Source organism: Pseudoliparis swirei, chromosome 1 (assembly GCF_029220125.1).
Source record: "Pseudoliparis swirei isolate HS2019 ecotype Mariana Trench chromosome 1, NWPU_hadal_v1, whole genome shotgun sequence".
Classification (NCBI taxonomy): Eukaryota; Metazoa; Chordata; class Actinopteri; order Perciformes; family Liparidae; genus Pseudoliparis; species Pseudoliparis swirei.
In genome coordinates, this window is record NC_079388.1 from 19,808,655 (window position 1) to 19,826,154 (window position 17,500).

Sequence of the window (17,500 nt, forward strand, 5' to 3'; positions counted from 1 at the left end):
TCATTGTTTAAACACTGCAGGTCAAAATGTTTAGATGTTTTGTCAGTATGGCAGTGGACCATAGAAATATCCCTCATGTGCACATTTCAATCTTGGCTTAGTCCTTTGACACTGAATGGTTACTGTAGGAGATGTTTTCTTTCCAGAATACTATGTGTATCAAACAGAAAAAAGATTCATTCAAGAGGAGCCAACAAGGTTTCACATCACATACTGTATTGCACTTATCTTGCCATGGAAATTATGACAGTAAGAATCGCCGTGCATGCCCCAACCATCCCCTGCACCGGTCTGCTGTGACATCGGCACAAGCAGCATCCATTGCCTGGAGAAGGGACCTCTGGTTTAGAGCCCGATGCTCATACACCCTCCACCACCACGCACCCTTGCTCCTCTTCCTCTTCTTCTTCCTCCTCTTCCTCGAACAGGCAGTTGCCCTTGTTCGTTTACCTGGCCAGGTGCTTCCATGTTCATACTGTAAACTGTACTGAACTTTGTCAAGCCCTAGATATTTGATGGAAGCATTTATACTCCTGGATAGCACCTGTCAGCTCACTAAAGTTACTGTGTGATTGGTGATCGGATGTGAGAAACTCCCCCTTGATGAGTACAGTTCTAGTTGCACCTGAAAATGAAGCCGATGATCCAAGAGATCCATATTACAGAATATACCATGACATTTTTCATGGTATTGTGTGCCTGAACGATTTTGACAGAGGAGTGAACTATTGTGCAGGTGATGATGTACACAAGGAAATGATGCCAAGAGGATTTGCAGAGAACAACCACTTGACTGAGAAGCAACAGTCGGTTTAGACCAGCAAGATGTATTCAATTGGTAATTGGGCTAACTGAAGGCAATTGTACCGAACCGTTTGCACAGATGTGCTAAATCATTTGAAATGTGTGCAAGCTGTAGGCAACTGTACTTGTCATTTGCAAGGAGTTTCTAAAACAATTGCAATTTGATTAAAGGAATGAGAAATTCAAATCTGTTGTGAACAAGTGCCCAGTGGTTTGGAGATTTGCACGAGTTGTTTTGAGAATGTCATTTCTGTTTCAAGAATTGAGCCAAAGCAATGGAGAAAAACTGTAATATGAGTTTGTTTTATATTTGGATCCAACCTTTTAAAAATAATTACTTTTTCTTCCATATTCTGTCCCATTTTATTATAAATGTCCCTCAATGTCACAGTTTGACATTTATAACTCTATATGGTTGTATTTGGTCTCCACCCTCGAGAAGAAGAAGAGGAAGAAGAAGAAGAATAAGAAGAATTGTTTTCCTTTGGCTTCTTTAATTCAAGATTCAAGATTCAAGATGTTTTATTTGTCACATACACACACAGGGTGCAGTGGCAATGCTCAGCAGGAATGTGCAGGCAACAAGTACACTATTTACAAATAAAAACAACAGTGTGTGTGTGTGTGTGTGTGTGTGTGTGTGTGTGTGTGTGTGTGTGTGTGTGTGTGTGTGTGTGTGTGTTGTGTGGTGGTCCTTCAAGAGAGCTCACACATCCTGATGGCTCTTCCTCCTCCTCTTCCTGTATTGGGATCTCTTTCTCTCTGCCTTAGCGCCTTCCTGCCCTGAGCGGAGCAGTCGCCAAACCAGGTTGTGATGCTTCCTGTCTGGTCGCTCTCTACAGCTCCAGAGTAGAAGGCTCCTCTGGGAAACTTTAAATTTCCTCAGCTGCCTGAGGTGGTAGAGGCGCTGCCTTGCCTTTCTCACCAGAGTGTCTGTGTTTGTTGACCATGTCAGATCCTCGGTGATGTGGACTCCCAGGTATTTATACCCGCTCACCCTCTCCACAGTAGTCCCGTTAATCCCCAGTGGTGAGTACGTCCTCTGTTGTTGTACCTTCCTAAAGTCCACAATCAGCTCCTTAGTTTTGGTGACATTCATGATGAGGCTGTTGTCCTGGCACCAGAGTGACAGATCAGCAACTTCCTCCAGGTAGGCCTTCTCCGTTGTCGGAGATCAGGCCCACCACCACTGTGTCATCCGCAAACTTGATGATGGTATTGAGTTGAACCTGGCCACACAGTCATGTGTGTACAGGGAGTACAGTAGGGGCTGAGGACGCAACCCTGGGGGGATCCTGTGTTCAGGGTGAGGGATTTGGAGGTGTGTCTGCCCACCCTGACCACCTGTGGCCTGGCGGTCAGGAAGTCCAGGATCCAAGCACACAGGGGGTGTTCAGACCCAGCTCAATCAGCTTGCCGGCCAGTCTGAGGGGACTATGGTGTTGAAAGCTGAACTATAATCAATGAACAGTAGTCTCACATAGCCCCCTCTGGCTGTCCAGATGAGAGAGTGTGGTGTGCAGTACCTGGGAGACAGCATCATCCGTGGATCTGTTTGGGCGATAAGCAAACTGCAGCGGGTCCATGGAGGAAGGGAGGAAGGCGCAGATGTAGTCCTTTATCAGCCTCTCAAAGCATTTCATGACCACCGAGGTGAGGGCCACGTCGGTAGTCATTCATACATGCTGGAGAAGCATTCTTGGGCACAGGGACAATAGTGGATCTCTTGAAGCAGGCGGGGACCACGGACTCAGCCAGGAGAGGTTGAATATTGTGGTGAACACTGGAGCTAGCTGGTTAGCACAGGTCTTCAGTACTCGCCCAGATATGCCATCTGGACCTGCAGCTTTCCTGGTGTTCACCCTCAACAGAGCCCTCCTCACACTGTGCTCGGTCACAGAGAGTGTGTGTTCATCCCCAGCGGTAGAACTCACCTCGGCTACGCTAACGGTGTTGTTGTTAGCCGGCGAGCTCAGCGAGCTAGCGCTGTTGTTGCTAGCCTCAAACCGTGCATAAAATGAGTTCAGGTCGTCCGCTAGGGATGCGTCGGCACTCACCATTGCGGGGTCTGCTCTGGTAGTTTGTGATAGTCCGTAGCCCTGCCATAGGCGCCTGGTGTCGCGCTGCTCCATCTGGGATTCCACTCTGTCTCGGTACCTTCTTTTGGCGTACTTCACCGACCTCCTCAGTCCATAGACCGCTGCCTTGTACTGTCCATGTTGCCGGATACAAGACCGGAGTTATAGGCAGCAATGCGGGCGTTCACAGCTTCACGGATGGATCTATCAACCCACGGCTTTTGATTAGGAAAGACCCTAACTTTTACCGTGGGGACGATGGTGTCCGTTAGCGTTGCTATGAGGCTCATTGCTACTTCCGCAAACTCGCTGACGTCACTGGAACTGGATTGGATCATGTCCCAGTCAACGATACTCAGAGCGTCCTGTAGCTCAGCCTCTGATTGGTCAGACCACCGCATTACGTTCCTCGTCACTACCGCTTCCCGCGCGATCCTTTGTTTATACTCCGGAAGCAGAAAAATGGCGGCATGGTCTGATTTCCTAACGGAGGAGAGAGACAGCCTTATAGCCTCTCTTGAATGGCGTATAGCAGTGGTCCAACGTTCTTTCCTCTGGTAGCACACGTAATGTGCTGGTGAAAGTCCGGCATGACTTTTTTTAGGTTTGCCTTGTTAAAGCCCCCAGCCACCACCACAGCCGCCGGATACTTGTTCTGATGCCGACATAACACATCATGTAGGTCCGATAGTGCTACGCCGGTGTCCGCTTGTGGTGGAATGTAGACGGCTGTGGTGATGACCGAGCTGAACTCCCGGGAAGGTAGAATGGACGGCATGAGATCGTCAGATGTTCCAGGTTCGAGCAGGAACGAGAAAGAGTCTTAATGTTCTTGGGGTCGCACCACATGTTGTTTGTCATGAAGCAGACCCTCCACCCTTAGATTTACCAGACTCTTCCGTTCTGTCTGCACGGAAAACAGAGAAGGACTCGGTTGGACATATGACTCGATCCGCACCAGCGGGTCAGCCAAGTTCCGTCAGACAAAAGATGTTACAATCCCGCATGTCCCGTTGGAATCTGAGTTGCCCTAAAATCATCCATCTTATTTTCCAGAGACTGGACGTTAGCAAGAAGGATGCTGGGCAAGGTGGACAGTGGGTGAACTCTCAGTCTGTTGATGTCCGCTCGATCCCTCGATGTTTTCGCAGTCCACTGCTGGCTCCTGCGGTTTAGACCAGCACGATCTCTGCCGCCATTGGATCGATGGCAAGTGGACAAAACCTTGTTTGCGCAGAAGTTTATGTCCAAAAGTGTGCTGTGGTCAAGTACTTGTTAGTTGCGATGTGTTTGTGGCAAAGAAAATATTAAAAATAAACACAAAACTAAAAAGCGCACAGTGGTTTGGAGCTGCCGCGACGGCGACTGGACACAGCCACGCCATCTTTGTAACTTATTGATGATGATGATGATGATGATGATGATGAGGATGGTGGTGATGTGTGTGTGTGTGTGTGACAGCTTCAACAGAGCTCACACATCCTTTACTCTTCCTCCTCCTCTTCCTGTATTGATCTCTTTCTTTGTGCCTTAAAACCTTCCTGTCCTTATTTTCTCCACTGACACTCATGCTACTTCTACACACACACACACCTACACACCTACACACACTCACACACACACACTCACACACACACACCGACACACACTCACACACACACTCACACACACACACGTGTCCCCGTCTCACCGTCTCCGACCAGCTGCAGCAGCGCGAGGTCCAGAGGTCGTTTCCAGCGTGAGTTCTTGTTGAGGGCGATGCCGTAACCCGTGGTGGCGAAGACCTTCCCCGAGCCGATGGTCATCACCTGGTGGAGAACAGGAGAAGAACACGTGAGGAACACGAGAGGAACACGAGAGGAACATGTGAGGAACACGAGAAGAACATGAGAAGAACACGAGAGGAACATGTGAGGAACATGTGAAGAACACGTGAGGAACACGAGAGGAACACGTGAGGAACACGAGAGGAACAAGTGAGGAACATGTGAAGAACACGTGAGGAACACGAGAGGAACATGTGAGGAATATGTGAAGAACACGTGAGGAACACGAGAAGAACATGTGAGGAACACGAGAGGAACGTGAGGAACATGTGAAGAACACATGAGGAACACGAGAAGAACATGAGAAGAACACGTGAGGAACACTAGAAGAACACGTGAGGATCACGAGAAGAACACGTGAGGAACATGTGAAGAACACATGAGGAACACGAGAAGAACATGAGAAGAACACGTGAGGAACACGAGAAGAACACGTGAGGAACATGTGAAGAACACATGAGGAACACGAGAAGAACACATGAGGAACACGAGAAGAACACGTGAGGAACACGAGAAGAACACGTGAGGAACATGTGAAGAACACGTGAGGAACACGAGAAGAAAATGAGAGGAACACGAGAAGAACACGTGAAGAACATGTGAAGAACATGTGAGGAACACGAGAAGAACACGTGAAGAACATGTGAAGAACATGTGAGGAACACGAGAAGAAAATGAGAGGAACATGTGAGGAACACGAGAAGAACACGTGAAGAACATGTGAAGAACACGTGAAGAACACGTGAAGAACATGTGAAGAACACGTGAAGAACACGTGAAGAACACGTGAGGAACACGAGAAGAACACGTGAGGAACATGTGAAGAACACATGAGGAACACGAGAAGAACATGAGAGGAACACGAGAAAAACACATGAGGAACACGAGAAGAACACGTGAGAAACATGTGAAGAACACGTGAGGAACACGAGAAGAAAATGAGAGGAACACGTGAAGAACACGAGAAGAACACGTGAAGAACATGTGAAGAACATGTGAGGAACACGAGAAGAAAATGAGAGGAACATGTGAGGAACATGTGAAGAACATGAGAAGAACACGTGAAGAACATGTGAAGAACACGAGAAGAACATGTGAGGAACACGTGAAGAACATGAGAGGAACACGTGAAGAACACGTGAAGAGAGAAAGAGAGAGAGAGGGAGAGAGGGAGAGGGAGAGAGACACCTGTATCTCACCTTGCAGCCCTCGTCCTTCCTCGCCATGTAGTTCAGCACCGCGGCGTCGTAGATGAAGGCGTCCAGCTTCCTGCAGGGAAGGAAAGGAGGAAAGGAAACAAGTTAATCCAGATATGTGTGTATGACATAAATTAATCCAGATGTGTGCGTGTATGAAGCGAGTTAATCCATATGTCTGAATATATGTCACACATTAATCCAGATGTGTGAGCATAGGACATCAGGTAATCCAGATGTGTGTCTGTATAACAACTAGTTCATCCAGATGTGTGAAACAAGATCATCCAGATGTGAACCGTCTCGTGTGCGCTTATTTGCGACGCTTTTTTGTGTTTTTATATGCATAACATCACACAAAACACACATTTAAACGCCGTGTTTGAGGTTCTCAGGTGGAGGAAACACACCGGTACACGGAGGTAAGACGGGATTCATGAACGTAGAACAGGCTGCAGGGGGGGGGGGGGGGCGAGCAGCTGGATTATTAAACTCATTATTTCTGTAAGAACTATGTAGTGTTTTATATTCTTGATGGAATTAGAGCCTTCAGCGTTGCTCCGCCTCTCCGGACCGCGTCTTCTTCATATCGAAAAACAACGTTATTTTTCTGATGCGCTGCAGTCCCTGAATGTCGTTTCCTCGAGGACTCGCCGTGCGCGACGGTTTCAGACTTTAACGCCACGTCGCCGGTGACCTCACGACCTCGCGGGAGTAAATACACACTCACTGCACACTGTGTGCGTTGCTCTGTGATCACAGCACCTAGCATCTACTTCACAATAATAATATAAAATATAAATAAAAACCTACATTCTTCCTACATTATGGGGATATTTTTGTTGTTGTTTTTTTGCTGTTGATATTAATATATACATACATATATTAATATATATAAATATGTATATATATTTATAAAAAAATATGTATTCTGAAAATATATATGTTAATGTGTATATTTATATACATATTTATATAAATATATATTTATATATATACAATATACAGTACATATATATGTATATATTTATATAAATATATATAGATATTTATATCGAGTATATATATTTATAAATACATATATATGTATATAGATATATACATGAACATATATATATATATATTTATGAAACTTTTCATCATGTAACTACGGAGGACGCAGCTGTGACTCCACCCGCTCTCCAACTTCACGTTGATTCATATTCACACTCAGGACGCTGCATTATGACCTGAGTAGGAGGAGGAGGAGGAGGAGGAGGAGGAGGAGGACAGGTGTGATGGTGAGAGAGGGGGTTAGAAGATAATATGAGGAGCGAGGGAGCAGGAGGGAAAAGCAGAAGCAAAGATAAGTTAATAAGGAAAAGATCATAAAACGGGAAAAGGGCGGGGGGAGAGGAGGAAGAGGAGGAAGAGGAGTCGCTCACTGCGTTAACATGTTTCCTCCATGAAATAACATCAGGTGGAAAGACAGAACACGGATAAATGGCCAATAGTGAGAGAGGGATGATCAAGAGAAGAGAGGGAGAGAGACAGAAGAAGATGTAAGAGGGACAAGGCGGAGGAGGGGAAGGAATGCATCATGGGAGATTTTAATAACACGGTACGTCAAATACTGCAAAGGACGCTGCCGCTCGCGTGGGTTTGCTCCTCCCATTAAACACTTGAACCCTCATCTGCATCTCCTAGCATCACTCCTCCTCCTCCTCCACCTCTTCCTCCTCCTCCTCCACCTCTTTTCACCCCCCCCCCCCCCCCCCCAGATAATAAACCTCCCTCCATGAGTAAAGAGGCGTCAGAGTGGCAGTCGGTGCTGAGGTGGCGGGTTTTTTCCCCCCTGCACTGTGGCTGCTGCTAGCATGTTATTTAAAATCCCCTTCTTCTTCTTCTTCTTCTTCTTCTTTTTAGTGTTGTTCTTGTTGTTCTTCTTCTTAATACCTTCGTGATACGTTCTTGATACCTTCGTGATACCTTCTTGATACCTTCGTGATACCTTCTTGATACCTTCTTGATACCTTCTTGATACCTTCGTGATACCTTCTTGATACCTTCGTGATACCTTCTTGATACCTTCTTGATACCTTCGTGATACCTTCTTGATACCTTCGTGATACCTTCTTGATACCTTCGTGATACCTTCTTGATACCTTCGTGATACCTTCTTGATACCTTCGTGATACCTTCTTGATACCCCTTCTTGATACCTTCGTGATACCTTCGTGATACCTTCTTGATACCTTCGTGAGACCTTCGTGATACCTTCTTGATACCTTCTTGATACCTTCGTGATACCTTCTTGATACCTTCGTGATACCTTCGTGATACCTTCTTGATACCTTCGTGATACCTTCTTGATACCTTCGTGATACCTTCTTGATACCCCTTCTTGATACCTTCGTGATACCTTCTTGATACTTTCTTGATACTTTCTTGATACCTTCTTGATACCCCTTCTTGATACCTTCGTGATACCTTCGTGATACCTTCTTGATACCTTCGTGAGACCTTCGTGATACCTTCTTGATACCTTCTTGATACCTTCGTGATACCTTCTTGATACCTTCTTGATACCTTCTTGATACATTCTTGATAATTTCTTGATACCTTCTTGATACCTTCGTGATACCTTCTTGATACCTTCGTGATACCTTCTTGATACCCCTTCTTGATACCTTCGTGATACCTTCTTGATAGCTTCGTGAGACCTTCGTGATACCTTCGTGAGACCTTCTTGATACCTTCGTGATACCTTCTTGATACCTTCGTGAGACCTTCGTGATACCTTCATCATCACGCAGTGCGTCGCTCCACCACTTGGCGGAGTAGTCACATGCTTATCTTTAACTCTCTTTCTCCCTTGCCTTACCCAGACTTGAGGTTCTCGATGGCCTCCTCCACCCCCTTCTGGTTGTTCCGGATCATGTACTGGTGCATGTTGGGGTAGTTGGAGCGGATGTTCTCCTCCGTACTGCCGTTCGGCACCGTTCCGAAACGCAGCGGCGGGTACTGCTCAGTCGGCTTCTGGAACTACGTACAGAATGGTGGGGGAGGGGGGGGGGTGAGGGGTGAAAGAGAGGAGGTGTTAAAGTGTCAGAGCAGAAGGAGTATTTTTTTTAATTATCTTTATTGAGAACTTTGCATATTACAAAGTATACAGACATAAAACTAAGTCAATAATAAATAAAGAGACAAATACCTGTACTTTCATGAAATGTATACGTTAACTTTTTTGCTATTGCCCTTCAAAACAAAAGCTCAACATTAACCACCAGAAACCAAAGAACCCCTTTCCCGCCTCGTTCTTTTTACTTTTTAAAGATTCACATCGGGGTCACCAACATAAATATTCACATCGGGGTCACCTAAATGCCCCCCGACACCCCCCCCCCCCCCACCCCGACACATGGCGTACCTTCTTATCCGACAGCCCCGACACTGTGTCGATGTACTCCTCCTGGATCATGAAGGCAGCCAGGTTGGCGGTGTAGGAGGCCAGGAAGATGACGGCGAAGAAAGCCCACACCAGCACCTGTAAGGGGACGGAGGGAGGGGGGGGGGGGGGAGTTCAATGAGGACTCGGTCTGACAGGAAGTTGTTGTTAAAGATTCTCCCGGCGACACCGTGTTCATTTCTCACGGCCGTGACTCGCCCCGAGGCTCGAGTCGTGTTTGTGTGTCAGTGCAAACACTCAATGTCACTCAATTCATCATCACATAACCTCTTTATTTAGAGCCTGACATCATCGTATCTTATTATGACCGTCACAGTCACACATTAATGTTTAACATAACATTTGTACCGTTACTTATACTCTGATTGTACGAGTATTTACCTTGTATGCAACTTTGATATTTCTACTTCGATTCAGAGGACGATGTGGTACTTTTACAGACAGACATATTAATTTGGTATTTTGGTGGAAAAACTTTGCTTGTTTATACATCTGCACCAATGATGGACGGAGGGTCGTGAGAAAAGAGATTAAAAAAACAGCTCTTATTTATTAGTTAATTCATAATGCACACGCACACACATATACACATGTACACATGCATCTGTCTTTCTTTCTTCTTCTCCTTCTAATTATTATTATTATGTTTGTTTTGTTTGTTTTTGTTGTTGTTTTTTTGTTTTGTTTTCCACAAATACTCTGACTTTATGATGTTATGTCCATTGTTTTGTCGTCTGCATTGTTTATTGTCCTCTAGGTGTTATGTCTATGTTTTGTCTTATAATAAAATTTAGAAAAAAAAGAAAAGAAAAAGAAGAAAAAAAGAGCGAGGACATCACATACCCCCCCCCCCCCCCCTTCTGAGACGCAAATGAGCTCTTGTGATGATTGGGCTTGTAGTGGAAAGACACCTCCTGTGGCTCCTGGCTCTGCAGTGTGTGTGTGTGTGTGTGTGTGTGTGTGTGTGTGTGTGTGTGTGTGTGTGTGTGTGTGTGTGTGTGTGTGTGTGTGTGTGTGTGTGTGTGTGTGTGTGTGTGTGTGTGTGTGTGTGTGTGTGTGTGTGAGTAACAGCAGGTATTAAAAACGCCGCCGCTGTGAAACAAGTAGAATGAAACTCTTGAGCTGATTGCGCCGGATCATAAAACTCAAAGTATTATATTTTTAACCATATTTTGCCCTCGTTTGGAAGTGAAGTCGCATAAAAGTTTAAATACTCAGACAATCAACAATCAAGAGTTCCTCGAATATGAAGTACAGGTTCAGTTTTTATTAAAACTATAACAATGATCTTGTTCTGGAAAAATATGAATACATTTATATATATAGATATAGTTTTTCAGAATCCTAGATCTTATTCTGAAAAATTATTTACATGTTTATATGTATAATATATTTATATTTATATTTATTAAAACATGTTATATAAATATATATATAATTGTTTTAATTATTTTTAAAATATATATATTTTTATATTTATGAATATATTTGAATCCTAGAAAGGCCCCTGGCCTCCGTTGGCCAATCGGTGGCTCACCATGATCTTGCTGGTGGTTCCTCTGGGGTTCTCCACGGGGACCGAGTTGTTGAACACCAGCGCCCAGAGCAGCCACACCGACTTACCGATGGTGAACTTGGAGCCGCCGGACTCTGAGGGGGAGGTGGGCAGTTAGGAGGGGGGTCACACACAGACAGACACACACACACAAAGAAACACACAGACAGACAAACACACGCACACAGACACACACACATACACACACAGACAGACAGACACACACACACAGACACAGACACATACACACACAGACAGACAGACACACAGAAACACACACACACAAAGAAACACACAGACAGACAAACACACACACACAGACACACACACACACATACACACACAGACAGACAGACACACAGAAACACACACACAAAGAAACACACAGACAGACAGACACACAGAAACACACACACCCAAAGAAACACACAGACAGACAAACACACAGAAACACACACACACACACACACAAACACACGCACACAGACACACACACACATACACACACAGACAGACAGACACACAGAAACACACAGACACACACACAGACAGACACACACAGATGCACACACACAGACAGATACACACACAGACACACACACACACAAACACACAGACACAGACAGACAGACACACACACAGACAGACACACACACAGACACACACACACACACAGACAGACACACACACAGACACACACAGACACACACACAGACACACACACAGACAGACATACACAGACACACACATAGACAGACACACACATACGCACACAGACAGACACACACACAGACACACAGACACACACAGACACACACATAGACAGACACACACAGACGCACACACACAGAGAGACACACACACAGACACACACAAACACACAGACACACACAGACACACACACAGACAGAGACACACACACACACACATACACACATACAGACACACACAGACACACACACAGACAGACACACACACAGACACACACACACACAGACACACACACAAACACACACACAGACAGAGACACACACACACACAGACACACGCACACACACACAGACGCACACAGACAGACACACACGCACACGCACACACATACACACAGACAGACACACAGACACACACAGACAGACATACAGACACACACACACAGACACACACAGACAGACACACAGACACACACAGACAGACACATACAGACACACACACACACAGACACACACAGACACACACAGACAGACACACACAGACGTACACACAGACAGACACACAGAGACACACACACACAGACACACACACAGACACACACAGACACACAGATACACACAGACAGACACACACAGACACACACACAGATACACACAGACACACAGACACACAGACACACACAGACACACAGATACACACAGACAGACACACACAGACACACACAGATACACAGACACACACACAGACGCACACAGACACACAGACACACACACAGACGCACACAGACACACAGACACACAGACGCACACACACAGACACACACACACACACACACAGACACACACAGATACACACAGACACAGACAGATACACACACACAGACACACAGACACACAAACACACAGACACACACAGACAGACACACACAGACGCACACAGACAGACACACACAGACACACACAGACAGACACAGACAGACACACACAGACGCACACAGACAGACACACACAGACACACACACACTCTTACTCTTGGCGCTCTGCAGGCTGCGGTTGTACCCGACGGGGCTGAAGAACTCGAAGATGAAGACGGTGACGGCGACGACTGAGAGACACATCACGAACATCATGACCCACACGGCCGGGCTGTAGGGCTCTGCACACACACACACACACACACACACACACACACACACATCAGATACGGCTCCTGCTTCTAAATGAATACATAAATAACTCCTCCATTAATTGCAATGACTTTTAGACAGAAGGGAAACAAAGACACGTGATTGGTCCCTCAGACCAGCTCTTCTCTTCTCTTCTCTGATTCCTCCTCAAGTCGTCACCGAAAACAAGAAACAGCAGCAGCCGCCATGTCACCAGTTTAGATTCACTTTAGGCCCCCAAAATGTAATGTGTTCACCATTTTTTTCTGGCCGACGAGCAGTAGCTCAGTGCCGCGTGACGGAGGTGAAGAGCATCCCATCAACAGCAGAGGTGACGGTGTCCGTGGGAGGAAGGCGCCCCCCCCCCCCCCCCCCGGACGTCATCGCCACCAACAGCTCGCCGTTTACAAAATGAGGCTTTTTAGAGACGTGCAGGTGGAGCGCCGTCGGGTTTCATCCATTAAAACCATTTAACGTACCTCCAGAAGGGGGGAGAGGGAGGGGGGGAGAGGGAGGGGGGGCGATGTGCTGCCGAGGCCTCGGGGCCTGTCACACGGAGCGCCGGAGGGCCGAGAGGTTTAATCCCCGTCTCGCAGCTGCAGGAACAAGAGGGCCTCTGGTTCTCTCAGAACGTGTGACAGTGACATCACACGATGACATCACACGACGACATCGCACGACGACATCGCACGATGACATCACACGGTGACATCACACGGTCACATCACACGGCGACATCACACGGTGACATCACACGGTGACATCACACGGTGACATCACATTGCGACATCACACGGTGACATCACACGGCGACATCACACGGTGACATCGCATCACACGGCGACATCACACGACGACATCACGCAGCGACATCGCGACATCACGGCGACATCACACGCGACATCACACGGCGACGACATCACACGGCGACATCATCACACGGGACATCACACGGCGACATCACCACACGGCGACATCACACCGACATCATCACACGGTGACATCACACGACGACATCGCACGACGACATCGCACGACGACATCGCACGACGACATCGCACGACGACATCACACGGTGACATCACACGGTGACATCACATTGCGACATCACACGGTGACATCACACGATGACATCACATTGCGACATCACACGGTGACATCACACGGTGACATCACATTGCGACATCACACGGCGACATCACACGATGACATCACACGGTGACATCACACGGTGACATCACACGGCGACATCACACGGCGACATCACACGGTGACATCACATTGCGACATCACACGGTGACATCACACGGCGACATCACACGGTGACATCACATTGCGACATCACACGGTGACATCACACGACGACATCACACGGCGGCATCACACGGCGACATCACACGGCGACATCACACGGTGACATCACATTGCGACATCACACGGTGACATCACATTGCGACATCACACGGCGACATCACACGGTGACATCACACGGCGACATCACACGGTGACATCACATTGCGACATCACACGGTGACATCACATTGCGACATCACACGGTGACATCACACGGTGACATCACACGATGACATCACACGGTGACATCACATTGCGACATCACACGATGACATCACACGGCGAAATCACACGGCGACATCACACGATGACATCACACGGCGACATCACACGGTGACATCACATTGCGACATCACACGGTGACATCACACGGTGACATCACACGGCGACATCACACGGCGACATCACACGGCGACATCACACGGCGACATCACACGGCGACATCACACGGCGACATCACACGGTGACATCACACGGTGACATCACATTGCGACATCACACGGTGACATCACATTGCGACATCACACGGCGACATCACACGGCGACATCACATTGCGACATCACACGGCGACATCACACGGCGACATCACACGGCGACATCACACGGTGACATCACACGACATCACACGGTGACATCACACGGTGACATCACATTGCGACATCACACGGTGACATCACACGATGACATCACATTGCGACATCACACGGCGACATCACACGATGACATCACACGGCGACATCACACGGTGACATCACATTGCGACATCACACGATGACATCACACGATGACATCACACGGTGACATCACACGGTGACATCATACGGTAACATCACACGGTGACATCACATTGCGACATCACACGGTGACATCACACGATGACATCACACGGACATCACGGACATCACGGTGACATCACACGCGACATCACACGATGACATCACACGGCGACATCACACGATGACATCACACGGCGACATCACACGGTGACATCACACGCGACATCACGGCGACATCACAGCGACATCACACGCGACATCACGGCGACATCACACGGCGACATCACACGGTGACATCACACGGACATCACAGCGACATCACACGCGACATCACACGGCGACATCACACGGACATCAGCGACATCACACGGACATCACACGGTGACATCACAGCGACATCACACGGCGACATCACACGGCGACATCACACGATGACATCACACGGCGACATCACACGGTGACATCACACGATGACATCACACGGTGACATCACACGGTGACATCACACGGTGACATCACGGTGTCACACGGTGACATCACATTGCGACATCACACGATGACATCACACGGCGACATCACACGATGACATCACACGGTGACATCACACGGCGACATCACACGGCGACATCACACGGTGACATCACACGGTGACATCACACGGCGACATCACATTGCGACATCACACGGCGACATCACACGGTGACATCACACGGCGACATCACACGGCGACATCACACGGCGACATCACACGGTGACATCACACGGCGACATCACACGGCGACATCACACGGCGACATCACACGGCGACATCACACGGTGACATCACACGGCGACATCACACGGCGACATCACACGGTGACATCACACGGCGACATCACACGGCGACATCACACGGCGACATCACACGGCGACATCACACGGTGACATCACACGGCGACATCACACGGCGACATCACACGGCTAACTGCCGCCGCCACGCAGCTGGAGGGTTTCATGAGGACGACGTCGTGTGTTATCGATGTGATTCACACCTGGAAGACGAGTGTTGGTCGCTCCACGAGGCGTCGATGGAATCACACACACACACACAAATACACACACACACACAGATACACACACACAGATACACACACACACAGTGTGAGAACATGTTACTTCATGAACGCAAAACACTCGACGACATGAATCTATTATCCACCCTCTATCCTCCATCTATTCTGTGTGTGTGTATATGTGTGTGTGTGTGTGTCATCAGTCACGATGACCTTTGTGATTTGTCTTTCTTTGTGTATTTATATGTAAACACACGTTGTCTTTATCTCACAGGTCTGGGGATGAAAGATAAAACAACATCTTCTAGAAGAATCTTCCACAACAACAACAACAACAACACATTTGTGAGATTCAATCTTTCAGTCGATGTCTTCAAAGTGAAGCCTTAAATATTAAATCACACGTTGTGTTCACGAAGACTCAGAGGTCAACAACAACAACAACAACAATGTGTTGCTCAAGAGAACACAATACATGTTGGTTTGTTTGTTGTTCTATTCTTTATTCTTCACGTGGAATGGATACGCTCATCGGGGAGAGAGGTCGTTGCCGTGGCGACCAGAAGTCTCTCCTCCATCGCTTCATCCCTCCGTTTCTCGATTTCCTGAATGTGACAAATCGATTCTCACAATGAAAGTCTCCTTTCCTTATCTCCTCCCTCCTCGCTCCTCCTCGCTCTCTAACCGCCTGCCAGTGATTGTCCGGGAGGTCTTTCCTTCACACTCACTTCTTCTTCTTCTTCTTCTTCTTCTTCTTCTTCTTCTTCTTCTTCTTCTTCTTCTTCTTCTTCTACTTCTTCTTCGCTCGATTGTTCCTTTTAACTTTTTCACCTTTTCCTCTCAGGTTTGTTGTTGTTGTTGTTGTTGTCTCTCTCTGGTCTTGCTAACCTTCCTGTGGAGTGAGAGTTCTGGAGATCCAGAGAACGTTCCTGTCCCGAGGCTGAAGGAGAGATTCTGGTATTCAACACACGGTCCGGCAGCTCGTGGATGGAGTGTGTCCAACGTGGAGCGCAGTGTGATGTGTGTCGGTTAATGATGGAGTTACTTTTTGGACACACACACATAGACACACACACACACACACACACACACACACACACACGCTGAGCAGCACGTCAACCAGATTAAAACATCAGAACCTCGACCCCACTCTTCTGTGTTTATATCTGCACACAACAAGACTCTCTCTCTCTCTCTCTCTCACACACACACACACTTTCCTGATCCTCCTCTTTCTCATTGTTTCTTAGTTTCTCTCATCCTTCCATCTCTCCGAGCTCAGACATGTCACGAGACGCCTACTTGAAGAAATAGAAATAAATAGAAACATCTGGATGCTGGGAACATCCAATCAGATCTCCAGATTGGCATCTTTGAGGAGAGAGACAACAACAAAAGGTGCCTTGCTCAAGTGCACTCATGAGAGGGAAGGCCAGGGCTGGCAGCCAATCAGAGCGTCTCTCATCCTGTATGGATGCACACTGGCATCCATGTTCACTGCGTTTTCATCATCCACTTCCTGCACACACACTTCC

At 47.4% G+C, this 17,500-nt stretch overlaps 1 protein-coding gene across 1 annotated transcript in view; it reads right to left on the reverse strand.

The window, feature by feature from the left end:
• grin2da (glutamate receptor, ionotropic, N-methyl D-aspartate 2D, a) overlaps nucleotides 1-17,500 on the reverse strand; it is an 80,815-nt gene that overhangs the window by 10,728 nt on the left and 52,587 nt on the right. Inside the window, exons 10-15 of the mRNA XM_056426569.1 lie at nucleotides 12,648-12,773; nucleotides 10,890-11,002; nucleotides 9,314-9,430; nucleotides 8,768-8,928; nucleotides 5,908-5,977; nucleotides 4,573-4,690 (exon numbers count right to left, since the gene is read on the reverse strand). Coding sequence (XP_056282544.1) covers nucleotides 4,573-4,690; nucleotides 5,908-5,977; nucleotides 8,768-8,928; nucleotides 9,314-9,430; nucleotides 10,890-11,002; nucleotides 12,648-12,773 — 705 coding nt within the window. The remainder of the gene's footprint in view (nucleotides 1-4,572; nucleotides 4,691-5,907; nucleotides 5,978-8,767; nucleotides 8,929-9,313; nucleotides 9,431-10,889; nucleotides 11,003-12,647; nucleotides 12,774-17,500) is intronic.